Source organism: Cynocephalus volans, chromosome 3, assembly GCF_027409185.1.
Source record: "Cynocephalus volans isolate mCynVol1 chromosome 3, mCynVol1.pri, whole genome shotgun sequence".
Lineage (NCBI taxonomy): Eukaryota > Metazoa > Chordata > Mammalia > Dermoptera > Cynocephalidae > Cynocephalus > Cynocephalus volans.
In genome coordinates, this window is record NC_084462.1 from 1,433,805 (window position 1) to 1,446,163 (window position 12,359).

A 12,359-nucleotide genomic window follows, 5' to 3' on the forward strand; every position below is an offset into this window, starting at 1 on the left:
TATTGGCTGAAAGTTTAAAGTTTTAATCCAAATCTGGACAGTGTTGGGAAAACCGAACTTTGGCCATAGACACCACTCCCCTTCCAGGCCACTGGCGGGAACCAGAGTGCGTCCCCAGAGGGCTTGAGGGGTCTCGGATCTCCGGACGGCACCTCCGGGCCACGCCCTCGCGGTCCGATTGGCTGCCGCGTTTGGGCACATCAGAAGCTGGACTGCAGCAGAGTGACTCTCAGAGGCCACGTCCCCTCGGCTTGGGTCCCGGAATCCCAAGTGGGCTCCCAGGGGGCGGGGCCTCCGCCACCCCCACGGCTTCGGCGTGAGAACGCGGCGGAACCTGAATTAGCCCCGGGAGGAGACCTTGGGGGCGGGGTCGCCTGGGGCATGGGGTCCGAAGGCGGCGGTGGCGGCGGCGGCGCGGGGGAGAGAGGATCCCCCCGGGAGTCCGAACTTCCACCTAGAGCAGGGAGGAGATCGGGAGGGGGAGGGAGGAACCGGTGAGGGGACACGGGAATCAACTACACTGTATATGGATCAACCAAAACAAAATAAAATAAAAACGGAAAACGAATTTCCACCTAGAGGGGACGAGTGGAGAGTGAGAAACGGCAAACTACGGGGCTCAGGGCGGTCCGGGGCTTCCGGACCCCCCAGGCCTTTCCTCTCTCAGACCCGGGAACGCAGATCCCCAGCGCCCTCTTCCCTCAGACCCAGGAGCCCGGTCCCCCCAACCCACTGCTCTCTGAGACACAGGTGTCCGGCTCCCAGTCCCCTCCTGCCCCGCTCCCTACCGTCCAGACCCCGGTCCCCTCTTGCCCGGAACCTAGAACTCCCAAACCCGGCCCACTCTTTCCTCACCAACACAAAGGATTCCCAGCGGCCCCCAGACCCTTTCTCACCAGGACCTAGGATTCCGGGCCTCCAGCTCCCTCTTCCCTAAAACCCAAGAGTCCAAGATCCCCAGCCCCTCACCTGTCATCATTCTGTGCCACTGCGACGCCTCAGTGGCCAGGGCTTGGGAGAGGCTGAGGACCCGCTCCCGGTGGCCTTCGGATGTCGCCAAGTAAGGGGTGGTGTTCCTCGGACTAGAGAAAATAGAAGCTTTGGAGGGCGGGGGCGTGTGCAGTTAGCCTAAACCGTGAGGACCCGGGTGCCTCGCGTGTCCTTCTGGGAGTTGTAGTCTCCAGCACGTGTCTCTAAAGGACTATAAATAAGGAGCTGCCTTCATACAGCCTGCGTGCATTATGGGATTTGTAGTCTAGTCGCACGTCAATTTCACCAGATTACCTCGAAGGAGGGGTTGGATCCACCAAGAACGTTACAGTGAGATCCGCTCTCATTGCGGATCTAGGGCTTTCTGATATTGTTTCAGATGCCGGGGAACTCAAGCGTCTAAAAGTTTTGTGACTTGTAGTTCAGTACTCAGGAGATTTTAATAATAATGCTACTTCCCTTTTGCAAATTGATTTCCCTGCTCCCCTGACCCACCCTCCAGTTTCTTACCTACTCCAAGACCCCGAGCTTCTGAGCCATTTCGGGGCTCCTGAGTGTCCCAGGACAGGCTAGAAAGGAATTGGGGCGTTAGGGTTCCTGACCTAGAAGCTCCACGTTCTCATATTGAGGGTGAAGTGAAGGGGGTTTAGAGAGGGGATGAAATTGCCCAAAGACATTTATTATGTTTAACTTTACCTGTGCTCCTGGAAAACAGAAAGGCTTAAGAAATAACACACACACACACACACACACATACACACACACACACACACACACACACACACACACCTATGACTTGTCTAACTTGGCTGGTTAGCTCAGTTGGTTAGAGCACAGTCTTGTAACAGCAAGATCAAGGGTTCAGATCCCCATGCCAGCTGGCCACCAAAAAAAAAAAAAATCCTAAGGTGAAACCATCCTGAGATATCACAGACACTATGATCTTCAAATTTGGGGTGCCTTCTCTATTGCACTAGTGTGAATAAAATCAATTTCCTTACTTGCTCTTTTTTTTTTTTTTTTTTTTGCCTTTGACAACACATAGCAGCTGAGAAGGAAAACAGGGCTTCAGATCAGATCTGTGACCCCACCCGGAAGGGAGATATTGTCTCTGTCCTCCTCTCACCGCTACGCACCATCCATCCACAGCTAGGGGAGGCAGGAAGCTGATTTTAGCACAAATTCAAGTTGGGGTGAATCTGGAAACCCAATTCAGGGTGAAGAGGTAGGGAATATCCCTATTTTACAGAGAGGGAGACCGACTCAAACTAGGAGTAGAAGACACACTACCACCCCACTACTCCGACCCCCTACCCTGTTCCCCTCACCCTTGGCTCCATGTCAGGCTGGTGTCTGGCTGGGGACAGTGTTCTCCCCAGCATGAGGAGCCGGGGAGAGGCTGGGCGAGGGAGGGGCCGTCCACATTCCTGGTTTCTGCGCATCCGCTCCAATTGCTCCTGAGCAGTCATCCGGGGCCGGGCCATGGGAGCCTACAGAGATGAGAAAAACCCCAAGAACCCAACCTTGGGCCTCTTTATCTCTTTTCCCTGAACATCTTGGCCTGTAGTCTGCCCTTTCAAGTAAATTCACTGCAATACCTCAGAGGGCTCTTTCTACACCCAGAGCTGATGCTGTCCCTCCCCTGCTCACAGTCCTCCCATGGTGCCCAAGCACCCTGAGGACAAAGGCCTTTGAGGCCCTCTGTGGCCTGGCCCCTACTCACCTCTCTGGCCTCACTCCATTAGCTGCCCTACTTTAACCCAAAGCCCTAGCCTGAATGAAACACTCACACTTCCCTGGACATATCAAGCTTCTTCACACTCTAATAGTCAGGACTCTGGGTTGCTCATGACCAAAAGCCAACTCTGAACTAGCTTTGACAACAACAAAAGGAGAATGGGATTTATGGCGAACTAAACTGTCAAGATGATCAGTTTGGGTCAGCCTTAGAGAGGACTTGGTGAGCTCTCTGTTACCTTCACTGTTTCTTTTGTTCTTAAAACCAGAGGGAAGATGAACACAGGGAGGGCACCATGTGAAAAGTGGAGTTCTGCTGCCGCAAGCTAAGGAAGTTAGGAGAAGCTAGGAGAGAGCCCTGGAACAGATCCTTCTCTAGTGTTCTCAGTGGGAGCACGGCCCTGCCAACACCTTGATCACTTCTAACCTCCAGAACTTACAGTGTCAGAGGACAGAGATAAATAGAAGAAAAAATGTTAAGCAGAAAAGTACCAGAACTTGAAGACTTGGAAAATTCTTAGGCTAGTCATATTATATATATTTTTCCCCCCTTTGGTTGGCATAGGGATCAGAACCCTTGACCTTCGTGTTATAACACCACGCTCTAACCAACCGAGTGAGCTAACCAACCAGACCTTAGTCATATTACAAAAATTGAGAAAGAATGTTCTGGAGAGAACATCAATGGTGTGGTTGGACAACCGTTTGCCAAGAAATTAGGCACGTGACATGTAACATAAGGATTCAATAAATCATCTCAGCAGAAACACTCCCAGCTTGAAAGGAAGGGGACAGAGATAGGAAAAAATGAAGTAAGGCTGTCAGACTTCTGTGATTCTACAGGCAGGAAATGGGCCACTAGAGCTACCTGGCTGTGAACATCTGTTAACATGCAAGAAAGGAGGAAGTTTGGACACAGAAAATGCACACCCAGAGAACAACACCATGTAATGATTGGAGTTCTGCTGCCAGAAGTCATAAGAGAGGCCTGGAATAGATCCTTCTCCAGCACATTCAGAAGGAGCATGACCCTGCTGACACCTTGATTTCAGACTTATAGCCTACAGAACTCTCTGCTGCAGTCTCCAGTTAGAAAATTCCAGGGAAAGCGCCGGCCCGTGGCTCACTTGGGAGAGTGTGGTGCTGATAACACCAAGGCCTACATAGGGATGGCTGGTTAGCTCACTTGGGAGAGCACTGTGCTAACAACACCAAAGTCAAGGGTTAAGATCCCCTTACCGGTCATCTTTTAAAAAAAAAAGAAAATTCCAGGGAAACAGCTTGGATCAACTGCTTACCATAAGACCAATTGCTGCAGTTTCTCTGATTTGACCAGGACCTGAGTCCTGTGTTACACAAATGATGGCCCCTGTCTATCAGCCTATGTTATGTCTTCACAGCAGGCCAGACTATTGGCCCAAAAGCCTGCTAGCACCAAATTAGAATTTCTGCACATACAATTGTTTTATTTTTTTCTTTCTCTCTCTTTTTTTTTTTTTTTTGGTCTTATTTCCATTTTTTTCCAATTTTTTTCTGATTGTTTTATTATTATTATTATTATTATTATTATTATTATTATTATTATTATTATTTGGCAGCTGGCCAGTATGGGGATCCAAACCCTTGGCCTTGGTCTTACAAGGCTGTACTCTAACCAACTGAGCCAACCAGGCAGCCCCAATTGCTTTAAACATAGTCCAAATAAGCAGATATTTTGAGCCAATTAGAGCCGGTCTGCTTTGTACACTGCAAAGAGGAACCTCAAGCCCCTGCTGCTCTTTGGAGCTCTCTGACCAAGAGACTCCGCATCTTGCTCCTAAGCGGCATCACCTGGATACTTTAGCCCTGCTCCAATCCGCCTCTCTCCCGGGAATCCCTTGCCCCCCTCCCGTTCTGTACGGTGGCTTCCACGTCATCCATAGCCTCCAGAGGGCCTCATGCTGGGAGGGACTTCTCCCACAGGCAAACCTGTCAAAGCGTGGCCCAAATAAAACTCTGTGTCTGCTACTGCCACCTCATGCTCATATATTTTTCCTTGATCTGCCCTGAAATCACTGGAACTCACTACCCTACCCCTGTGCTCTGGACATTGGCAGTCCCCGAACCACGTGGTTGGCATGAGGGAGGAATAATTCCCAATTTAAGTGTTGATCCGAGAAGTCCCAAGATCCTTGTCCATTACACAAACCACTGAGAATAAAAAAAGTTCTCTTCCCAGGAAAGGGTTGATTGGTTTTTTATGCATGGTAACAAGTAAGCACCAGAAATGCTTTCAAATCTGCTTGATTGAGCAATCACAACTGGTACCCCAACCTTGCTTCTGAAAGCCCCTCAATCCGTGATGGCCCCATGATTCTGAAAATTAGCCAATCAGCAACAGACACAAAGCTTCCTAGGTTAAGATTAACCAATTCCTAAACAGTCCGGCCTTCAAAAGTCCACCAATTTCTGAACTCCACGTTATATGAGCTCTCACTTTGCTCAGGGAGACTATCTTACAAATATAGGTCTATCTTGCTTAAGCAAGTAATAAATCCACCTCTTTGCTTCTGATATAGAGCAGCAGCCTCTTTCTTTATCACGTCGATGCCTTTGCATATATTGCCTGTTCCCTCTGCTTGGAGCACTGTTCTCTGCAAACCCTTTTTGCATTCATCCAGGCTCAGCTCAACTATCCCCTAAAAGGCTTCCCCAGTAATCTAAGTCTGCCTATGAAATGACTTATCCCTGTTGGATACGTACGAGGATTGCCTTTGCGCCTCTCTCCCCTATCAGACTCAAGCATCAGGTCTAATTCGAGGCTGGGCCCCTAAAACTTTCCACAGGACCAGGCCCCTAGAAAGCCTCAGGAAATGTACTTTGAGCAAACAAAGGAATTTAGGGTTTCTTCCTGTGGTAGATACACCTAAAAGTTTGGGGGACAGAGAAAGGCAGCAGCTTCTTGGCTCTCCTGACAGTCTACTTGGATTGCTGAAGTCCTAGCGGGCATCAGAATGTTCCTGCCCAATCCATAAGCTGTATTTTTTCTGCAGGAATCCTTTGCCAGCTTTAGGATGGAGGGAGCCATAGAAATATGGTGCTTGTGATAGAAAGGTTCACTACACAGCAAATTCAGCGCAAAAGTGTAGGTCACTGAAGACAGGGACTGGTCTGGGGATCAAGCCTAGTGGAGTGTGGCACTCTAGAAGGGTCAGGAGATGTCTCTTGACCTGAATTGAACAATCCTTCAGTTGGGGAATAAAGATTCTGGAGACCAGAGTTCTGTGCTTCTGAGAGACCGTGTGCAGTTGTATGGGTTGCACATTGCCCAAGGGCTGAGCCTTCTACTGACCAAGCCATGCTGTGCCCACCCAGAGGGAGTGCCTGTCTCTAATTTACAAAAAGGCATCCTATGGCTAGTGGAGGCACTGGTTAATGGCTTCCTAAATCTCCACCTAAGTCTGGACATTTGCACAAGCTGTTTGCCTGCCTCGCCAGCTGGTAAATTCTAACTCACTTTCCAAAGTTTCCACTTCCAGGAAACCATCCCAGTAAGCTCAGGCTGAGTCTGGGAGCTGTCCTCTGGAGTCCCACAATGTCTTGTGCTTTCACCATCATAGCACATGCTTCCCTCTGTTTTGATCATGTTTACATCTAAAGCTTCTCAATGGCTGGGACCTGGCCTGGTTCAGGAACCACAGCTCCCAGACAAAATGCAGAACACACCATGCCACCAATGAGAATAATCACAAACCTGAACTCTTTCTCTCTAAGCCAAACTTGTTCTAGCTCCATTCTTCCAGATGCCCAGGCCAAAAACCTTTCAGTCATCCTTGATTCCTCTCTTCTTTTCACACCCCACCTATAATCTCCCAAGAAATCCTATTGGCTTCACCTTCAAAATAAGATCCTAAAATCTCTTAAATGCAATTCCGAAAAAAAATTTTTTTTAATCTGGAAAGTGACATTTGTTTTCCCAAAGTTGGTGCCAATAATCACCTGCTGGTCAACCTTGCCTGACATGATATGTGGCATCACCTATGTCTTACATATCCCCTTGTTGCCCAGGCTGCTGCTGTCCACTGCTGGTTTTTTGGGGTTTTTCGGTTTTTTTTTTTTTTTTTTTTAAAGATGACCAGTAAGGGGATCTTAACCCTTGACTTGGTGTTGTCAGCACCACGCTCTCCCAAGTGAGCCACACGCCGGCTCTTTTTTTGGTGTTTTTTGTTATTTACGACTTCCAGTTTAATTGCTCTCTGAAGATGCCAAAAAAGAAAGCCAAAGATAGCCCAATGGATAGCAAAGAAAAGAAGCAACGAGATATCTGTCATTTCCAAGAACTCAGAAAGTAGAATGCAGTGTCACTGGGACATCTCAGTGGAGCCCAAGCTACCCTCATATGTGACATGACATAAGCAGAAAGACATGCTGTGAGAGTTTTATGGGGGTGATGACTGGGAACTTATGACAAGCAGAGAAACTCTGCATATGGCGAAACATGAAGACCTGGGCCATGCGATGATGAGGAAGTAGCTAGATGCCCTGGCTGGTTTTTGATCATGAAATAGGCTAAGAACATTCCACGAAGACCTAAACATTGAAAGGGAGCACTGGCTGCCAACACTGAAGAAGCATCCTGATGTAAAATATTTGATTATCTGCGGTGACAGAACATCTGCAAATCATAAGTTACATTGATGAGGAGCTGGCCGGTCAGGTCAGTTGGTTAGAGCGTGGTACTTATAATACCCAGGTTCAGGGTTTGATCCCTGTACTAGCCAGCTGCAAAAAAAAAAAAAAAAAGTTACATTGATGAGCTTGCTGTGTTAATATCTGATGAAAACTGAGTTCTGAAAAAATGTAAACTGTGGATAAAACAGCTCTGTAGTGATGCTGTGCGCCTAGAAAATCATCACCAGAGATACAGGTAGGCTTGAAGGATGCTGGGCTCAAGTGGTCTGTTCTGGAGCATACCAGAACACAGACCCACCCAAGGCACAGTCAGCGGTGCCTGAAAAAAGACATCATCCAAGATGTTTGGAACATGTCTACAATTTTCCTGGGCATTGTTATACAAACAAGAAATCATGAGTACCCAGAAAAAATTTTTGGACAAGTTCAGTAATCACCTTGTACCAGCAGCACCAGATTGTTGCAGATGAGTGAGACTGGAAGAAAATTGTCAAGTTTTTGCTCCTGAAAAAAATGCTCTGGAAATCCCCTTCTTGAATGTCTTGTGAACTGTGGTATTTGGGGGGCATGTGCTTTCTGCCTAGCATGGCATTCTAAATTTTATACTCCATGAAGAGCAAAGACAACCACCACCACCCTTCGGGGAAAAAAAAAAAACTATACTGGCTACAGATATTGGGAAATCCAGGACTCAAGTCTTCTTACGGGTGTCACATCTGCAGATGCTAATACTCAGAATGAAGTTCATAAATTATCTCAAACAAGGCCGGCGCGTGGCTCACTCGGGAGAGCGTGGTGCTGACAACACCAAGCCAAGGGTTGAGATCCCCTTACCGGTCATCTTTTTAAAAAAAAGAATTATCTCAAACAAATGCAGGCACAGACTTAGGGCTCCAGTGATATTTGAAAGTGAATCAGCAGATGAAATATAAAATTAAAAATGAAAAACAAAAAAAACCCCTTCTTTTCCAAAAGTCTGCAAGCAACTAGATTTGGTGTCACTCATGAGAAGAGGGTGACATTGAACCTTCTGACTTATTTCCAAAGATAATCAGGGACAAGTGGAAGTTTCTACTGGATGCTGGCTATAACTCACGTGTTGGGCATTCATTGGGGGGACAAAGGAACTGCTGAGACACTGTTAAATTCAGAAATTTGAGAGGATTATAGCAATGCTGTTGATAACATTGGGAACACAAGGGGCAAACTCCCCATGGATGAAATGGTGAAGCGGGTAATCAACTCATCACTCACCTTCAACATCAGTGACCAACAGATTTTTACCTATTATTCAATTAAAAGGAGACTGCCTACAGATTGTGAGTCCTGCAAGGGGGAAGAAAAGAAGAAAAGGGAGGGAGACTGCCTGGATAGATCTTTTGTTTAGGAGCAGGTGACAGAGCAAGAAACTCTGCAAAGGCCCCCTGCTTCATTCCTGAGGAATCCCACTCCTGGCCCCACCTCAGATGTCCAGCTCCACCTCCACGATGGCATTGGTGGCTTGACCAATGACCCCTGCCTCTAGAGTTCTCGAGCCACCATGTGCCACGAGCATTTACAGCATGTGTAGATTCAGAGAGTTGGCTTCATTTGTACCTGGATGTGTGACATGATGTTTTAGTAAATCTTTTCCTTAGAAATAAAAACTGCCTCAGGAAGTCAAAACCCAGCCACAACTAGGCAAGCTGCTGCCCCTGTCCTGGGCCCCGCCAGGGTCCTGAGGCGTGGGGCCGGGGGAATCCAGACCCAGCTGCAGCCAGGTAAAGAGCACACCAAAAACACCATTTCCATGCAGGTAGCCCACCAGAGCCACCACAATTGCCACGGCTGCCACAAAAGCAGCGAATCTCTACAGGAGCAGTCACAGCCACCGTGCAGATGGTACGCCAAACTCTCCACTGCTCCGACACAAGGAGAGGCACCAGTGGAGACCAAAAACAAAGAAGAAAGAGGTCCTCTTGCTCCACATTTCACCACAAATCACACTCCAAAGTAATAGAAGAAGCATCTGATTTACAATAATAGGGGAGGGCTGGATCGCACCTGTCTCAGTACTGGACAGATCATCTGGGCAACAAACCAACAGAGGAACGATTAATCCATCAGATGGAGAGAACAAATCTATGGTTATTAGAGGGGGGAGGGGGAGGAAGCAGTGGAGGAGGGGCAGGAGAAAGGAGGGAAGGGGACGGGGAAGGAGGGGGGAAGGGCAGAGATTGGGTAAGGGGCGTAAAGAATAAGTATGATTTGTAACAATGTATGTGCTAATTAAAATTTTTTTAATTTTTTAAAAATAAAAACTGTCTTATATTTATAATCTATTTTTATTCCATGCTGTCTAGTTTATTTAATAGTTTGTAGCTATATAAATAAACTTGACATTTAAATTGGGATTATTTATAGCCTTTATCCCATTTCGTATGGATATTCATACGTTTTACTGAAGAAATGTTAATTGTTTGATTAAGGGTGCTGCACCAGACGCTGCTGGAGGTTTTAATTTTATTTTTATTTTTTATTTTTTATTTTTATTTTTTCCCTAAAGATGACCGTTAAGGGGGTCTTAACCCTTGACTTTGGTGTTGTTAGCACCCTGCTCTCCCAAGTGAGCGAACCGGCCATCCCTATATGGGATCCGAACCCGTGGCCTTGGTGTTATCAGCACCGCACTCTCCCAAGTGAGCCACGAGCCGGCCCTGGAGGTTTTATTTAACACACAGTATATACATCATATTACTGTTCTATGTTTATTTATTTATTTATGGCGGGCCAGTACAGGGATCCGAGCCCTTGACCTTGGTGTTACAACAGGTCGTGCTCTAAACAACTGAACTAACCAGCCAGTCAGCAAAATTTTGCATTGTGAATCATATCCAGTCCCAAGGGTTTTGGAAAAAGTTTGAAGACAGGTGTATCTAGAATCGGACTCCCTTTCCATCTCCATTTCTTTTAACCTAGTGCAAACAACCGTTCTGTCGCAGCTGGACCACCCCAGGTGCTCCTCTCTGAGCTCCCTGCCTCGGTCCTCGCCCTCCACAGACTGTTTCCGCACGGCCACCAGAGGGCGCCTGTGTGCACTTACGGCCGCTCTCTCCCCTCTGCGCAGAGCCCCACCGCAGCCCCGGCTTACTCAGGGTCGAAGCACAGCCCTCACCCTGGCCCGCAAGGCTGAGTGCGGTCGGCCCCCATTCCCTCTCTGTCTTCTCTCCATCTCACTCCCCCGCTCTCGCTCACTCACTTCCAGCCACACTTACTTTCTAGCTGCTCCTCCAACCTGCTAAGCATGTTCCTGCCTCCGAACCTTCACAAAAGGGCCCGTGGCTCACTCAGGAGAGTGCGGTGCTGATGACACCAAGGCCACGGGTTCGGATCCCGTATAGGGATGGCCGGTTCACTCACTGGCTGAGCGTGGTGCTGACAACACCAAGCCAAGGGTTAAGATCCCCTTACCTGTCATCTTTAAAAAAAAAAAAAAAAAAAAAAGTGGCAGAGACAAAATTCAATCCCAAATACTCTTAACAGGGCTGAGCCCGTGGCGCACTCGGTAGCGTGCTGCGCTAGCAGCGCGGCGACGCTCCCGCCGCGGGTTCGGATCCTATATAAGAATGACGGGTGCACTCCCTGGCCAAATACTCTTAACAAATAGCACTCTCTCTGCTCTGGGTGCAGCCTTAGAACTCCCCGCTCCCAGCTGATTCCCCAGGAGTGGTGGGTCCATGGTGGTCAGATCAAAGGATTACAAGATGGACTATGGGGACCCCATGGATGACTTACCTTGGTTCCCAGCTGCGGTAAAGGGGGTTGGTGACTCTCAGGGCTGGAAGCCCGGGAGATCTTCGGAGACCCAAGACCTGGAAGGACAGAACGGGACTTGGTGAGGAAGGAGAATGCCAACAAAGTCCCACCCAGCAAGGATTCTCACCTGGGCGAGAACTGGTGAGGTCTCTGTCGCCACCAGGGGGCCGCCCCCAGTCAGCCTCAGGGGACTGAGGGCAGCTCAGTTCCGAGGACTCAGGAAGGCTCTGGAGGAGGGGTTGGAAAAGGAGAATATGATTACCATTATCATTACTATTATTACCACCATCTTTCAAGCACTTAGCAATTGAGACACAGCATGAGTATGATTAAGATTGTAGGACAGGGGCTGGCCAGTTAGATCAGTTGGTGAGAGCTCAAGGTCATGGATTTGGATCCCCTACAGGCCAGCTGCCAAAAAAAGATTAAGATTACAAACCAGGAGCTAGATGTCCTGGTTTCAATCCCAGCTCTGCCATTTATTAGGCTGTGTGACCTTGGGCAAGTTGCTTTACTTCTCTCCTGGGGCCATATTTCACCTTTTCATATGAGGATTGAGTCCATCCACGTAAGGCACTTAGATAGTGCCTGGCACATGGCAAGGCATGGTAAGTGTGAGATTTCATAATGATTGTGCATCTGACACGATGCTAAACATTATCTCATTGAATCCCACAATAAACTTATGAGGCAGCTGTTATTATTATCCCTATTTTACTTATGGTAAAACTGAGGCTCTGAAGGAGGTCTAAACTGATGTCCAAAGATAGCAGAGCTGGGATCTGAGCACAGGTCTTTTGGACACATTGTCTGAACGTCAGAGCAAGCAGAGGCTTGAAGCCAGCTAGGGCAACAGTCACTCCTGCTTCCTGAAGGCCTCCTCTGTATTAGGACTTCACAGTCACCATCTCTTCTCCTTGTGGGTTGTGATGCGTGGTATCTGGTCAACATTTAACAAATGCCTTTGGGGAAAAAGAGCCCTGATCTTAATGTTTGCCAATGTCTGTAGTGTAAATGCTCCTACAAGTGGTCGATTTCAAGCTGCAGTGTGACATCACTGAATGTGGAGCTGGGAAGAGGTGCATACTTTTGCCTCTTGGGGGCTGCTGGGAGCTGGCTCCTGCACACCACTGTACTATGATGACAGTATAACAAGTAAGGAAACA

The 12,359-nt window shown here is 48.0% G+C and overlaps 1 protein-coding gene across 6 annotated transcripts in view; it reads right to left on the bottom strand.

The window, feature by feature from the left end:
• Window positions 1-7: 7 nt before the first annotated feature.
• The window catches only part of PLEKHA4 (pleckstrin homology domain containing A4), a 29,729-nt gene continuing 17,377 nt past the window's right edge, over window positions 8-12,359 (bottom strand). For 4 of the 6 annotated variants that reach the window (XM_063090939.1, XM_063090938.1, XM_063090937.1 and 1 more), the window contains 6 exons: window positions 11,321-11,420; window positions 11,173-11,249; window positions 2,319-2,480; window positions 1,501-1,559; window positions 970-1,082; window positions 8-454 (listed from right to left, as the gene is read on the bottom strand). In XM_063090939.1, the coding sequence (XP_062947009.1) occupies window positions 201-454; window positions 970-1,082; window positions 1,501-1,559; window positions 2,319-2,480; window positions 11,173-11,249; window positions 11,321-11,420 (765 nt within the window). In that variant the 3' untranslated portion in view covers window positions 8-200. The remainder of the gene's footprint in view (window positions 455-969; window positions 1,083-1,500; window positions 1,560-2,318; window positions 2,481-11,172; window positions 11,250-11,320; window positions 11,421-12,359) is intronic. The other 2 variants (XM_063090940.1, XM_063090941.1) reach the window with 2 other exon arrangements.